This window comes from Silurus aristotelis (genome assembly GCF_946808225.1).
Source record: "Silurus aristotelis genome assembly, chromosome: 20".
Lineage (NCBI taxonomy): Eukaryota > Metazoa > Chordata > Actinopteri > Siluriformes > Siluridae > Silurus > Silurus aristotelis.
In genome coordinates, this window is record NC_139593.1 from 12,178,784 (window position 1) to 12,196,022 (window position 17,239).

General features: G+C 36.0%; 1 protein-coding gene across 2 annotated transcripts in view; it reads right to left on the minus strand.

Moving 5' to 3' along the window:
- Positions 1 to 17,239, minus strand: part of sorcs1 (sortilin-related VPS10 domain containing receptor 1) — a 229,872-nt gene that overhangs the window by 93,381 nt on the left and 119,252 nt on the right. For both annotated transcript variants that reach the window (XR_014530515.1, XM_083523081.1), the window contains exon 2: positions 4,586 to 4,653. Coding sequence is in view for 1 of the 2 variants with exons in the window: in XM_083523081.1 (XP_083379207.1) it covers positions 4,586 to 4,653 (68 nt within the window). In the remaining variant the exon portion in view is untranslated. The remainder of the gene's footprint in view (positions 1 to 4,585; positions 4,654 to 17,239) is intronic.

A 17,239-nucleotide genomic window follows, 5' to 3' on the forward strand; every position in this document is an offset into this window, starting at 1 on the left:
TCTTAATAAATTGGCCATAGAATGATGGCTAACTGTGTAATAAATGAAGGAAACACAGTTGTACATTGTGCCTCTCATAGATAAATAGTCTGTTCCATGTTTGCCATTGCTTAGATTTAAAAAATGAACCTTATTTGAACTTTGAGGAGGCTAAAGCATGTTTCTTTTCCCCTCAAAAAAATAGTGGCTTAAATCTTTTAGAATAGACTCCAGAACCTTCATTAGTTTTTAATTGCTTAGAATCTGCATAGACGCTGTGCAGGCTGTGCTCCAAATTGAGTTTTAAGATTATGAGATCTGCCTTACTGAAAACCTCAATAGCTAAGTGCCAAATCAGCCTGATTGTATGCTCCAAAGATATGATACCTTCATTACCTTCTCATATTCAGTAAGCCTTGTTTATTTTCAGTTGTTTGTTTGCTGGTTTTTCAAGTGCCATTTATAATTTAAAGAGTAATTTAAAATTTACTTTAAAACATGTTTAAAACAAGCAAATGTGGATCATTAAATAAACAATTGTAAAGCAAACTCATAGTTGACTGTTTAATTCAGAAAATGTTGATTACTATTACTATTATTGTATTATTAATCAACTCTGAAACTTAGCCAGATTTTATATATACATATTTTTACAACATTTAAAGAATACCCTTATACAAGGTTACTCACAATAATACTATTTATATTGAGCGTCTTAGTAGTAGCTCAAGAGCCCAGTAGTAGCTTGCCAGTCTTGCGATTTACACTGACCCTTTTTGAACAGAAGACCAACACTGAGCTACCAATTCCCATTTTAAACACAACAAATGAGTCAAAAAAGCTATAGAGCCACTGACTTCAAACATTCCTGGGAGTACTACCAAACACAGCCATGCATGCTAAAAGACAAATCAGAAATCTTTTGAAACAGAATACTGGTTATATGAAGCAAAAAAAATGGAAACCGAAAGGTTGTGTTTGTTCCCCAGAATAGCATACCCACATTGAAGGAAAAGGTGGAGGCATTGTGAATTGGGAATGCTCTAAGTGGTACATAGGGTTGATAAATCATTGGAAAAAATTATGAAAGAAAGTATTAACGGATAATTATATGTTTTCAGTGATTCACGAGGCTTAAATTGCAGAGAAGATTATAATAATAAAAAAAGACAACAAACCAAAATGCACACCCAAGTAACCAAAAAATCTCATTTAAACTATACAGAGGATTTAGAATTTGCGAATGTATCAGTATGACCCTCTTAACCTTGATGAAATTATTTGCCAAGAGGAGTGGAATCAAAGCACCAAGCTGCAAAAAGCTAATGGCATATGCTCCCATTAAAAGCCTATGATTTCACAGACAATCAGAATTTTCCTGTGGTAAATTACTGTATCACTTTCAGACCTGTAGATGTTCACAGCTATTCCCAGGGCCAACGAAATAATGCGTGTGACATTTTATGTGACTCTTAAATTACTGTATCGCGGTCAATAAGCCAGAATCAGAGAAGTAATAGACTGAAAGGATTGCTTTAAAGCCCATCAGAAATAGGTGCAAAAGAAATAACAGGCGCATTTTGTAAATCTTTGAAGCCTGTGATGTGTCCAATCTGGAATAAGCAGATTACAAGAACAATTCATTATGCTTCAATGATATGGATCATCACTGTGTGTTATTTGTGTTACAATTATTCACGGTTCATTAAGTCAAGGACACTAAGCGTTAAGTTGTGTCAGCATGCTATTTGTTCAAATTAATAATCAGCTTAGCTTTATCTGAATACATCTCAAGATTTGCTTTTGATTAAGAAATGTCGCCTTATGTAAACTTAGTAACCAAATTACTGATATACAGAGTAAACAAGTGCTTGTGACTGGGCTTGATGACTTATTCATTTAACAGACTTACCGCAAAAAGAAAAAAAAAAAGGCTTTACGCTACATGTTTGTCGGCTCTGGTTTCTAATGATGAGGTAGCTCAATGGGATTTCATTTTAAAGTTAATAATTACAGTAGGAATACCCTGATGGTCTATTGGTTATGGGGCTCTCAGCGCTGCGGCCCGGATTCGATCCCCGGTCAGGGAACCAACCCCAGCCATTAGGGTTACACAAGCCTTAGTGCCGGCCCCAAGCCCGGATAAATGGGGAGAGTTGCGTTAGGAAGGGCATCCAGCGTAAAAACATGTGCCAAATCGAACATGCGGATGATCCGCTGTGGCGACCTTTAATGGGAGAAGCCAAAAGGAAGTTTAATTACAGTAGGAATACCATATCTGTACCACTAACAACAAATATTTTCACCTTAAATTAGTCCTAAGGTGATTAGTCTATTATTGACATTAACTTTTCATTATGTTCTATTATGTTCGGACAAACAAACGTGTTTTACATTTAAAAGGGTTTTTGGCTGAGCTATACTGTAGGTAAACTATTCCTGATATAAAGGTAATGCAAACACTGATATTCCAGCTATTTATTGGAGCCATGGGTCCAAGCTGGCATTATTTATAAGCTACTTGTTTTTGAGTTATTGAGTTTTAGCTTAAAGTAATTCAATTCAACTGGCCAGTCAATATGAAATATAATAACTTAGGAATCGATTGTGGATTCCACCACTGTAATTATGCATACTGATTTCACTGAACAAGAGCAATGTAACTGTATTACTGTGGATATATTTAAAAAAAAAGTTTACACCATGTTAAAATGGCAGGTTTTAGTGAAATAAAAAAAAACTTTAATAACCTTTAATATGGCAACTTCAAACATTTGAAGAAAAAAATAATTGTGTGTCTTTGTGCTGAGAATGAACCAATCACATTTAAACTCATGTATAAAAGAATTCTCATACAGCTGTAATCGATAATAAAGTGATTCTAATAAACCACAAATAAAGACCAACTGTTTCTATAGTTTTTGACATCTTATTGGTATAAAGAGCACACAAAGCATGTTTGAGATCTCATTGTAAAAATGCACTAATCAGAACAAGGGTACAAAACATTCTAAAACATCAGATGTGCCGTAAAGCACCGTGAAGACCCTTATCAATAATTGGACTGCATTGGTCACCCCTGAACAGGAAGTGAAAATTTTAAAAGGAACAGAGAATATTTTATTAGAAAAACAGCCATGAGACCTATAGTACCTATAGTGGTATTAAAGGAGCTGCAGGAATGCCTGGCACATATTGGTCACTCACTGCATTTGAAAACATTGCTCAAATTTGTCACATGTTTGGACTATGGGGAAGTATAGCTAGACAGAAGCCCCTTTTCACACAAAGAAATAACAAAAATATAGATATTTAGCTAAAACATTGTGCCAAAATGTGTTATGTTACTATGAAATACATTTTTAGCATCTTTACCATTCTTGGTGCCAAGTCACCATGTGATGCCAAGTTATTATCATACACTATATAGCCAAGTTTGCAGACACATGGTCATAATTCACTCCACTCTTCTGGGAAAATGTTCCACTAGATTTTGGAGTGTTTTTGTGGACATTTGTGTTCATCAGGCACAAGGGAGTTAGTAAAGTCGGCTACTGATGTAGGTGAGGTGAGGAGACCTGAGGTGCAGTCAACATTCCAATTAATTCCAAAGGTGTTCAGTAGGGATGAGATCAGGGCTCTATAGTAGGTCACGCAAGATATTCCACTCCAAACCATGTAAACCAGATCTTCAATGAGCTCACTTTGTGCACAGGGGCATTGCAATGCTGGAACTGGTTTGTGTCTCCAAGTTCAAGAAAATTCTAAATTTTATCATAGTGCATTTAAGGACTTCCTTTACAATTGTGTGTCTCCAGATTTGTGGTAACAGTTTGAAAAAGAACCACATATAGCAGGAAAGGTCAGGTGTCCCTATACATTTGTCCATATAGTGTATATTTGAAAGTTTAAAATGTTGCATATGATGTAATATCAAACACTTTTGAGACTCGTTTTGTTTACAAGAAACACTTTATTTATCTACGGTTACACACTATCACCTTCAAAATGGTCCCTTTGCACAGCAATACAGCGCTCCCAGCGGTCTTGCCACTTCTGGAATCCGTCCTGGATGTTTTTTTTTTTTTTTTTAAGCTTGTCAAGCACCTTCTGCGATTCACACTGAATCTCTGGAATGATGTCGACCTTTGAGCGGGATCTTCATCTTTGGGAAGAGGGCCAAGTCAGCAGGAGCCAAATCTGGTGAGTAGGTTGTAGGATGTTCTTCTGAGCTTGAAGTATGCGTGCTATTCAAAACACCTATCAACTCATTGCAGCATCGCCGTATGTCAAACGTATGTCATGTTTAACATTTCTGTGTTCCAGTTTCACGCAGAATTTCACGTTTGATCTTTGTTCGACCTTGCAGTTACCATCATTAGTCTAAAAACCTTTTGATACCTTTTGTATATCCTCACATTAAAGCGACAGCTTGTACCTTAACCCCATCATTATTGATTCATTTCAAACAAACTTGCTGTAGTACAGAAACATCAGGAAACAGTTTTTTCCATAAAGAATATCTGAAGGTCTTAAAACGCAGAACATGTGTTCACCAAAATTACTTTTATTACAGGATTGTTTTTTTTTTTTTTTATAAACTTACCTCCACAGGGAGCTCTCAGTGACACTGCCAAGGTTGAAGTCGTACAGCTTGGTCAGCATGAGAATTACCTGAGAAAATAAGCACCATGTGGTTATTTCATTATTCAAGCCTCATGGCTCATGGTAATGTGTGATTAATATATTTGCATAACTTGAAGGTGAAAGATGATTTGTTTGTACATGCTAATCTCATAATAACTCCAGGGAAGGTACTGAAATACATCTGCTAAAACAAGTAATTCACTCAGTTCAATCAGTCAGGTAATAGAGAAAACAGTAGTGTATGTCAAAATAAATAGATAGCTCTTTCTTTCTTTCTTTCTTTCTTTCTTTCTTTCTTACTTTCTTTCTTTCTTTCTTTCTTTCTTTCTTTCTTTCTTTCTGCCTTTCACATGCACAAATACAGTTTAATTAATAATTTATTAATAAAAATTACAAAAACTATTTTTATTTTATAATTATTTAAAGGTAATAATATTTTATTATTCTATTACCAGATAATTTAGCTTGTTTTAGAAATCAAAATAAAACAACTTTTTTAAAGTTTAAAACTAGTAAAAAAAAAAAAGTCTAGAAATTAGTTTAATAATCTTTGAGTTTAATCTTCTAATAGGAAATCCTGGATATATCTGACCATGTTTAAGATAGTTCTGCAACAATACTGTGAAAGCAAACAGATTGTTATCATTAAACAATTGTGTCAGCTTGAAGATTGTCCCTAAAGCTCTTAAAAATAAAAATAATTTTTAACAATTATATAAAAAAACAAACAAACAAACAAACAAAAAACATTGTCAGCATGTCTGGCAAAAACAATGACAATTAATTGCAGAATGAATTCTGTCCAGTTTTCATATTTCACCCTAAAAATTTGATTTTGACTTTCACTAGAAGGTTGCAAATTGTCCATCGGTGGATTTGCAGACCAAATATAGACCCCAAACCTACATACAAATCAAGACTTACATGACTCTGACTCTGATTGAATCAATTTTAAAACGTAATTAGTTTAATTTAATCTGCTGGTTACATTGATAATTCCATATAAATCCTAGAAACATTCAACCACTCGGTCTTAAAATATCGTTTTATCTAGGATCTTAAACAGATACAGATGAATGCATTGCAACATAAAAACAGGCTTGATATGTTAATCCATTTAGAGGACTCATGCAAGATCCATCTACAAGTGTCTCCAACCTTGTAAAACATTACAGGCTCATTGATGTTACTCACATCAGGGAATCTAGCACAAAATATCAGTTAAATCTTGTTTGTAGCTCATTTTAACACAGGTATGTACGTTTATTTAAACAAAAAAATGTAAATAAAGAAATGTAGACCCTATTCATATATTTCTTAAAATATCATCAATGTTGCAAATTTATTTTGACATATTTTCATGACAAGTTCTACTGCTTCTGGGGTTTTCTATATGCACTTTATATGAAAACCATCAAATCCTTATATTTTTTTCCTTTACAACCCACAATATTCCTAACATCAAAGCATCATAATGCACAAGAGTATATTGTTGTGAAACTCTTCAGAAAGATCCACCAACTCGTCACCTTCCTGCCTGATAAGTTAATCATGGCATTTTTTCCTACTGTCCTGAATCTGGGTACTACTGCGCACATATTCTTTACAGCACACTTTGGTTGCACAGACTTTTTCCTAACTAGGTCACTCTTGCTCCTTGGGGAAATGTAAAAGAGAGAAAATGCTGTAGTTTGCCTGGAGTAAAAAGGAGTAGTACACATGAAAAAAAAAAAAACTTCTGATCTATTTACTTTACTTGGTGGAAGGCCTGAACATATGCAAAGGGAAAAATATTGAAAATTACATTAAATGTGGATGGGAATGGAATTTTGCCTGTTTCATTTTTTTCTTTTATTTATTATTTAATTTTTTCAGCATGTGCAGCATTGTACTGTACGTACATGTGAAGGTGATCTCCAGGTGAGCGTTGTGAAAAAAATACAACTAGAGAATCCACAGGCAGCAGCGTGTCAACAACTACAAGGTAGAAACACATGCACCTGGGCAGTGAAATCACATTTCCACATAATGCTTGTTATCGCACTCATTATGCACAGACATCTGCCACCTGTCCACGGCTCAGAACACACCTCCTGTTCATTTAAATGGAAAGAAAGCTACAGTAGATATGAGAAGTAGATAGTAAGTGACGCTGTTTCCTAATGATCTAAGGGCGATAAACAGGAATTTGACTTTTTTTTTTTCCTTTTTAATTAACTTTAACATGAGATGCATTTCAAAATTAGATGCTTTATTCAATCCACTGTGTTAGAACAACAGATGTCTGTTGTTTTAACTTTTTCATCATGAAAAGAAATATTTTGTCATTTAAAAACTAACATCTGTTGCTAGACAGGGAGCTCAATGCGCATAGCATGATGACAATTTCTTACATTGCCTTACATTTTACCAAAATAAAATGTTTAAAAAGGACCAAATGTTTATACAAATATTTTACATCATTAATATGAATGCATGTCCACTGTGCAGTGCTTCCTAACAGTCACTATGAAATCATAGAAATAAACTCTAAATAGAATAAATAGATAAATATAACATTATATATATATATATATATATATATAGACATCAAAAAATAAATAGAATAAATAAAATGTAACAAATTTTGGCTTTAACTTGGGCTTAACTGTAACTGGTTGCAAAATCCTTGAAATGAATGTCTACTAAAGCTCTAATGATCTCAGCTCCACTTAGCTTAGTTTCATACAGACGTCTGTGCACATTTGAATACCTACACAATGGTGAGTTTTTGGTGTTGGTGTAGACTTTCTTGCAACAAAATTTTTGTTTAAATCAAACACAAGTGAAAGTAGTTTCACTGTTACTTGTATACAATGTATTGTCTTTAAAAAGACAGTGCCATTATGCACGTTATATAGACAAAATCAACTTTTCTGGGAGAATGATCCAGATGTTCTAGATTTTGGAGTGTGCTTGTGGAGATTTTTGCTAATTCAGCCATTAAGGTCAGGCACTGATTGTAGAGAGAGGAGGTTTGTGGTGCAGTCAGCGTTCCAATGCAGCCCAAAGGTATTTATTAGGGTTAGGGTCAGAACTCTATCAGGCTACTTAAGACCTTCCACTACAACTCATGTAACGCATATCTTCATGAAGCTCACTTTGTGCACAGGGGCATTGTCATGCTAAAACAGGACAGGGCTCCTGTTTGGAGTGAAGCAAAAAAAATGTATGTTATCCATTGACATAAGGTGTCCAAATACTTCCATCCATACAGTGTATTTCTTTGACACATAAAGTTGATTATAGATATTAGTTGATAATATGAATCACTGCATCCTTAGTGTAACAAACTGGCAGCAGATGATCTTAGGATCTGAATATGATAAAATAGGCCAATTAAAAACCATATTTTTTGCATAATTGTAATTATAGCATAAATGGCTTTAGTGATGGTACTTTGTGCTTTGCTTCAGAGACATTTTAAAGAAAAGATATAAGAAAAATCTCATGTTCTTATAACAATTAACTCTTTGGATTTAACACCAGTCCTAGGACCAGCTGGTAAGGTGTACAAATGTACAGCATTGAAAAAATCCGGAAAAACAAGTAGCATAGTTTTGATCAGTAAAAATGGACTGTTTTTGCTAAAAGAAATTCTATATGTGTGGGAGAGAGTTAGAGAGAGACATAGTCGGTCAGGAAGTGTGTGTGCGTTGCATACATGCCGTAAGCTAAACTGCTGCAAAGGGAAACGAGTCTAGGGAGCCGCTAACCTTAAATGTCCAAAAGAGAGTCATGCATGCTAATGACGATGCAGCAGGGCTTGCTGATACCGCTGCAGGCATAGCACACTGGCTTTAGCGCTCTTGCTAACTAGGACCCTCAATAAGACTAGAAGTATGTGTTCATGTGTGTTTTGTATGTAAATGAGTAACTGAGTGGGAATACAAAAAAAAGGAGAGAAGGATAAAGAGTAAGGGTGCATGCAGGGCTTCTTTAAGCCTCTTAGTGTACTTAAGCTTGTGTGTGAGACAGTGAAGGACTGCTTATGTGTGACCGCAAATGCAAGTGCGTGTCTGTTTCAGAGTGTGTGTGTGTGTGTTTGTGTGTGTCAGAGAATTTTGTACTTGGCTACTTTATCCATAACTCTTATTGTATGTGCATGCAGCAATCCATTACACCATATCTGAAGTAAAGAAAATACAAATCATACAAGTGGGTATGATTTTAGACTCGGATGGACCCACTCTAGTGCGCATGACAAGGTACAGCATACTGAATAGCTTTATCAGGCATGCTGTTTATTCAATCTTTTACTTTCATGCATGTAAAAGTAACATTTTCTAATAGAACATGAACAGATTTTTCCAAGAAGTAATTTTACCTAAAAGTAAATTCCTTTAGCAAATCTGAAACTGCCTTAAAAGCCTTTTAATTACAGTGATATTAATTTACTACACATACAGCACACGGGGTCAGCCATGAAAAAGCAAAGCAGGTTAAGGGACTTGCCTAAACGACCCAACAGTAGGAGCTTGATGATGCTGGGGCTTGAACTTTCCATCCTTCTTAGCTGGAAACCAGAGCACTTATTACTGAGCCTCCACTACCCCTACAAAATCCTATTGTTATATCTTATGTTGTGCATACAGTATGTAGTGAGTGTAAAAGATTCTCAGGTGAGTGTTGTAGAAAGTAAAAAAAAAAAAAAAACAGCCATAAAGAACCAAGGCAGCATAAAAAAAACTGTTTTAATTTGAGCCAAGGAAAACACTGCCATGGGGGAGATGCACTTTAAAAAGTCAGGAATATAAAAGTTTATGCAGAAATTATGGCATCAACCCTACTTTTAATAGTCCTTCTGTCTATGGCAGTAAAAAAAATTATAGTCTCAGTAATATTCCACTGCATTTGAGTACTGAAAACATGCAACTGTAACTTTAAAGCCACTGTCAACTCATTTTCATGATTTGCAAGGTGATGTTACTTTTAGATTCTGTTGTGAATTTACAAGTGCAATCAGGCATAACATTATGACATTATAACATTATGACCAGTGAGTGAATAACACTGATTATCGTTTTATCATGGCACCTGTTCGTGGGTGGTATATAGTACGCAGCAAGTGAACATTTTGCTCTCAAAGTTGAGGTGTTAGAAGTGGAAAAAAATGAGCAAGCATAAGGATTTGAGCGAGTTTGCCAAATTGTGATGTCTACATTTACATTACATTTACATTTATTGCATTTGGCAGATGCCCTTATCCAGAGCGACTAACAACTGAGCAGGGGAGGGTTATAGGGCCTTGCTAAAGGGCCCAGCAGTGGCAGCTTGGTGGTGGTGGGATTTAAACCTGTGACCTTCAGATCCAAATTCCAATGTCGTAACCACAAATTGTGATGTCTATACGACTGGGTCAGAGCATCTCCAAAATTGCAGCTCTTGTGGGTCTGCAGTGGTCAATATCTCTTAAAAGTGGACTAAGGAGGAAACAATGGTGAACCGGTGACAGTATCATAGGCGGCCGAGGCTCATTGATGCAGGTGGGGAGCGAATGCTGGACCGCGTGGTTCAACAAACGGAAAACTGTAGCTCAATTTAAAAAAAGAGAGATAGATAGAGAAGAGAGAGAGAGAGAGAGAGAGAGAGAGAGAGAGAGAGAGAGAGAGAGAGAGAGAGAGAGAGAGAGAACATACAGACATACATGAAATAGCTTTTTTCTGAATTTCTGTTTTCTGCTATTTTCTTCTAAGCAGTGTGAGTGAGCCGGAATGCATTTGAAACAACTGACAGAAAAGTGCCAATCAGAATTAGCCATCTGTCAGCTTCTTTTTTACCCCACATAAACTCGACTGATCTCTTTTCGGCTCATGTCTGTAAGTGGACTCTGAGACAGATGCAGCTGCAGTTCAGCACATTTAATGAAAAGAAGCAAACAATTCCGTAAATGTGAAGCAGCGTCAGTATCAAAAAATCAAAAAGGAAAGGTAAAAAGCATACCGATTTAACAAGTACAAGTCCAAGCTAAACACGAGAGTCAAAAGGTTAGAGAGCTGAAAATCAGTAGGTGATTATGATTTCTTACAGACTATTTCTGTATGACAAAGTTAATCAAAACCCATGACCATAAAATAGTTAATAAGCTGCTTGCTTCAGCATGACACTAGGCAGTTAAATGAGAAGGCAGTAAAGCTCAAGGTTCTGTTTTCTCTTCTTTTTTTCCTCTGTGCCAGGAGCTAATTTTACAGCCTTTCTGTGTACCTCTTACATATAAAGAATAGTTTGGTGGTTTAGGTTAACCACCAAGGTCAGGAGTTCGCTCTCAAGAGGGTTAAGACTTCCACTCTCAGGACTGCTGGAGCGCTCTCCGTTCTGAATGCTCAGTTTTATGCTGTTGCTTTTTATAAATGTGACTGGTGAATAAACAAGTACAAACCATTTTTGTGAGCAAACTTATATTCACATGCAGAATTAATCAATTCAGAGCAATAAATTTATCTGTAACAAATACTTCATAAGCCATATATCTGTAACAACACTATAAAATTAACAATTTTCAACAATTAAATCTCTACTAAAAATCTGTTGATGTATAGTATTACCCCACCTCCATATGACATTATTCACTGACTCGTGGACTAGAAAATATGCATTGTAAGTGTGACACTCACAAAATGAGTTTTGTTGAAATGATTACTTGTATGTCCTTCTACTGCAATGCTTATTTATTTTATCCTGATGCATATAATTTAATGCTAACGAGAGACTTTGAAAAAAACACATGGAGACATATATTTCATTTAACGGACACAGGGGGGCAGTAACAACGAGTGCCGCGTCACAATTAGCGATGCACAGAGCAAGACGAGCTCATAATCCGAGTGACTGGAGTATGAGCAACAGTTGTCCTGCTTCGCTGATTTCTTTGTATTATTTTTAATATTTTCAGGTCAGTTCCACACCTTTTTTTGTGATTACAAATGTTTACAAACTAATATGGATCCCCAGTGATTTGTGTTCCATGAGTGAAAATTATGTTAAATGTGAAACAGTTAAATTTAATAGCACGCGGTTAAGAAAATGGCGGCCGCATGTTGCTTATTTTATATGTTACTTATGGCTCTGAGGCATTTATGTATTATTTTAGTGTGTGTTGAAAACAGTTGTGTTTTTGACAATGTTGTAAAAAGGTAAAAGGTTAATACTACAAATATACAGGTGCAGTTCATAGCACCGAACGCTAAGTTATTAGACAGCTAAATTTATTTTTCAGGTTTATGTTCTTATAGTGTAAATGTAATACTGCACATGAGGGTTATTCTGTTGTATAAAGTGTTGTATAAGGCGAACACCTAAAATGTAAAGTTATTACAAAATTACTCTTTTGATAAGAGGATAAAGAGGAAAGATGTCTAAGCGAATGGGTAAATATGATTGATGTTAGACTAAAATTAGGACTTAAAGGGAGTATGTTTATTTTTGGTTTCATATTAATGTTAACAAGTTGATGTCTGTAAAATGTGTGATGATACATTTATGTGGAAACAGAACTTGAAAGACTATTTAAATGTCATGTTATCCAAATGTGGATATAACCTGTGTTTCAATGTGGAACAGACAAAGAACAGAAGATAATTCATGATTGCAGATACAAAGTTAATAATAAAGATAATCCGAGTGACTGGAGTATGAGCAACAGTTGTCCTGCTTTGCTGATTTCTTTGTATTATTTGTAATATTTTCAGAGCACTCCGATCAGAGGATTATACAAATATATCTGCCAGTGGGGACCTAGTCGGGACCCGCTACATAAGTATCTGTATTTAGTTTTGGTAGGCAAGCATATAGGTTCACTGTAAGTATCTGTATTTAGTTTTAATTGCATATAGGTTCACAGTGTTAAGATTTTCAAGAGATTAGTTCAGGTTATTTAATGTAAATAATCTTCGCCGATTAGCTGGCATTATGTTCCTGAGCTTAAATATTAAGGAAAGCTGTTGTCTTCCAGTTAGGGTGAATTTCTTTTAGGCACAGTTTGATGGGGATAAACATGTCAGACTGTCGGGTACCCAGATTTCAAGCTTGATCTTCATCGGAACATATGAAAACACATCACCGCCTTGGTGCAACACACAATCCCAATGTGACTATGTGCAATGGTTGACAAGCTATGACAAGTTGTGTTTCTTACTTATCCAGGGAAACCACATTTCTGAGATATACTGGGAATATAAATATTTGGACACATCTTCCCTTCACTGGTTTTTATATTTGTTTTTTTATCATTGTACATTAATACTGAAGCCATCCAAACTATGAAAGACCACATAAGGAATTATGTAGCAAACAAAAAACAATGTTTAATATCCACAAATATGTTTATTATTTTATATTGTCCAAAATAGATACATTTAGCTTGGATGGCAATTTGGCAATCTCGTGGTATCCTCTCATTAAATTCACAAGGTAGTAACCTGGATTGTTTTTCAGTTCACATGTGTGCCTTAAAGAGTTAATTTGTGACATTTCTTGCCTTCTTAATGTGCTTTAAACCTTCAATTGTCTTGTACATATGGAAGAATAAGTACAGAGTCAATGCCCTATAATACAAAATAAATATATGAAGAATATTACAGCAAAAATCTCTCAGTTGAGAGATGAAGGTCAATCATTCTGAAAAATCGTAAGAATTTTAAATGCATCCCCAAGTGTAGTCTCCAAAACCATCAAACATTATGATGAAACAGGCTCTCTTGAGGACCGTCCCAGGAAAGGAAGACCAAGAGCTACCAATACTGCAGAGGATATGTTTTTGGAATTACCACCCGCAGAAACCGCTGATTTCTTTACAAATCTGATTCCAAAAAAGTTGGGGCACTGAACAAATTGTTAATAAAAACAGAACGCAATGATGTGGAAGTTTCAAATTGAACTATTTTATTCACAATACAACAGAGATGACATCAATTGTTTAAATTGAGAAAATGTATAATTTTAAGGAAAAAATAAGTTGATTTTTAAATTCCATGGCATCAACACCTCAAAAAAGTTGGGACAAGGCCATGTTTACCACTGTGTGCCATCCCCTCTTCTTTTTATAGCAGTCTGCAAACATATGGGGACTGAGGAGACAAGTTGCTCAAGTTTAGAAATAGGAATGTTGTCCCATTTTGCCTAATACAGGCGTGTAGTTGCTCAACTGTCATAGATCTTCTTTATCGCATCTTCCTCTTTATGATGCGCCAAATGTTTTCTATGGGTGAAAGATCTGGACTGCAGGGTGGCCATTTCAGTACCCAGATCCTTCTTCTACGCAGCCATGATGTTGTAATTGATGCAGTATGTGGTCTGGCATGTAGGAAAATGCCTCTTCCCTGAAAGGGACGGCGTCTGGATGGGAGCATATGTTGTTCTAGAACTTGGATATACCTTTCAGCATTGATGGTGCCTTTACAGATGTGTAAGCTGCCCATGCCACACGCACTCATGCAACCCGATACCATCAGAGATGCAGGCTTCTGAACTAAGCGCTGATAACAACTTTAAAAATATAAGGCATATTCTGGGTTATTTAACACATTTAAACCTACATGCTTACCTGAGTGAGTGTGTGTATGTATGTGTGTGTGTGTGTGTGTGTGTGTGAACTAAGTGCTGATAACAATTGGGTTGTCCTTGTCCTCCTTAGTCCGGATGACATGGCGTCCCAGTTTTCCAAAAAGAACCTCAAATTTTGATTCTTCTGACCACAGAACAGTTTTTCACTTTGCCACAGTCCATTTTAAATGAGCCTTGGCCCAAAAAAAAAAAATTAGCCTGCGCTTCTGGATCATGTTTAGATATGGCTTCTTTTTTGACCTATAGAGCCAGCAACGGCAAATGGCACGGTGGATTGTGTTCACCGACAATATTTTCTGGAAGTATTCCTGAGTCCATGTTTCCATTACAGTAACATTTCTGTATGTGATAATGGCCCAAAGATCACGGTCATCCAGTATGGTTTTCCGGCCTTGACACTTACTCACAGAGATTGTTCCAAATTCTCTGAATCTTTGGATGATATTACACTGCAGATGATGATAACTTCAAACTTTTTGCAATTCTTCTCTGAGAAACTAATTTCTGATATTGCTCCACTAATTCTGCAGTATTGGGGGAATTGGTGTTCCTCTACCGATCTTGACTTCTGAAAGACACTGCCACTCTGAGAGGCTCTTTTTATACCCAATCATGTTGCCAATTGACCTAATAAGTTGCAAATTGGTCCTCCAGCTGTTCCTTATATGTACATTTAACTTTTCCGCCCTCTTATAGCTACCTGTCCCAATTCTTTTGGAATGTGTATCTCTCATGAAATCCAAAATGAGCCAATATTTGGCATGACTATCTGTCTCACTTTCAACATTTGAAATGTTATCTATATTCTATTGTGAATAAAATATAAATATGAGATTTGTAAATTATTGCATTCCTTTTTTATTCACAATTTGTAGAGTGTCCCAACTTTTTTGGAATCGGGTTTGTAAATGCTTCTCGGAGTGGCAGGCATATTTCAACATCCTCTGATAGGAGGAGACAGCATTAGTCAGGCCTTTATGGTCAAATTGCAGCAAAGAAACCATTACTTATATATATATATTTTTTTTTAAGTAGAAAAGGAGACACAAGGATCAAACATTGGGTCAATGGAAAATCTTTAGTCACATCAGTCAATATTTTTATTTTTGGTTCTAATCGCTGTGTCTTTGTTAGAGGTAGAGGTTGAATGGGATGTGTGGTTCCCTCTATGAAGCATGGAGAAGGAGGTGTGATGGTGTGTGGGTGCTTTGCTGGTGACACTGTTGGTGATGTAGTCATATTGTGGGCACACTTAACCAGCATGGCTTCTACAGCACTCTGCAGAGACATGTCATTCTATTTTGTTTGCAGTCAGTGTGACCATAATTTGTTTTCCAACAGGACAATGACTCCAAACACACTTCAAGGTTGTGTAAGAACTATTTGTTCAAGAGAGTGATGACAAAATCCACTTACGATGGTTTGGGAGGAGTTGTACTGGAGAGTGAAAGAAAATCAGCCAACAAGCACTCAACACCACAAGATTTTAACAAAACCATTCCAAGTGACTACCCCTTGTGGCTGACTGAGAGAATGCAAAAAGTGTGAAAAGCTGTCATCAAAGCAAACGGTGGCTACTTAAAAGAATCAAAAATATAAGGCATATTCTGGGTTATTTAACACATTTTTGTTTATTACGTAATGTGTTTTTTTCATAGTTAGGTTGTTTACAGTAGTAACGTACAATGTTTATACTAATAAAAAACAATCATCATCATCATCATCCCTTCACTTGAACCAGGAGAGGTCCTAGTTCACATTATTAACTGTTCCAAGAGCAACAGCCACATGAAGATATGGTTTACATAGGTTAGAGAGGAAGATCTTAAATCACCTGCTATAAAGCCCTGATCTCAACCACTGAACATTTTTGGGATGATTTGGAAAGCCTCCTCAACCTACATGCTTACCTGAGTGTGTGTGTGTGTGTGTGTGTGTGTGTGTGTGTGTGTGTGCGTGTGTGTGTAAAATTTGTGATTTTGATTGATGTAAGTGTAGCCATTTTCCTAAGCAAGTGTAAACCTAAGTTGCAAATTCATTGTTATAATATTTGTTTATAAGCAACTGCCTACTGTTTTTAACAGTTCCATTTCAGAGAATTTGCACAGAGTCTTCGAGTTTAATTCTGCTGCACACTGCAGCCTGACACAAAGACAATGATAGAGTGGCACATTCTGAATAATGCAGACGGAAATGTGTTGTTTGCATATTTCAGAGCAAATAAGTGTGTCTGCGAGAAGAGAGAAAAGGAAAAGAGTGCAAACGATACTTAGAATGTGTGTGCGTGCGTGTGCATACATATGCCCATGCACACGCTTCTCTCTCTGTTTGGCAACCAGTGTTCTAAATGAATGATGTCTCTGAAACCAGCGTTTATTCAAGTAATAAATCATCATTTAGCTCATAGCCGTGTGGCAGAGATAACACACTTGACACTATTTTATTTTTATTTTTTATGGAACGCATGGTCACTCTATTGACCTTATTAATTGAAAAATAAAGTATGTGGGTGTGGGTGGATGTTGATGAGAGAGAAGACGAAGAACAAAATACCGACTTCTTTCAGCTAAAATGAAAACTCTTTAAAATGACGACATGCAGAAAAGTATTTTAGAAAGCCCAAGACAATAAACCTTGATGTGGATAGGCTACAACAGCAAAAGCTTAAAAAACAATATTCAAAATACTTCTCTTCAAATACGAAGACCTTAAACAGATATGAACCAAAAACAGTAAACAGATGATTTTTCTATCTCCCCAAATAAGCTACATCCTCAAATAAGTTCAATATTCATCTGTAAGTCCTGACTTTGATGACAGTACATCTTAACCTTAACCCACTATGAAGTCTTTCCAGCTTACTATTGCCAAAATATCTTCACAATCTTCGAAACTTTTTTTATTATACTGTATGTTTTTTAAAAGTCCACCCTTACAGTTTTAGTCCACAACACATCTCTATTTTCCAACCAACACTGTGGCCTTAAAACGTGGCTGCCACAGACTCCAACTT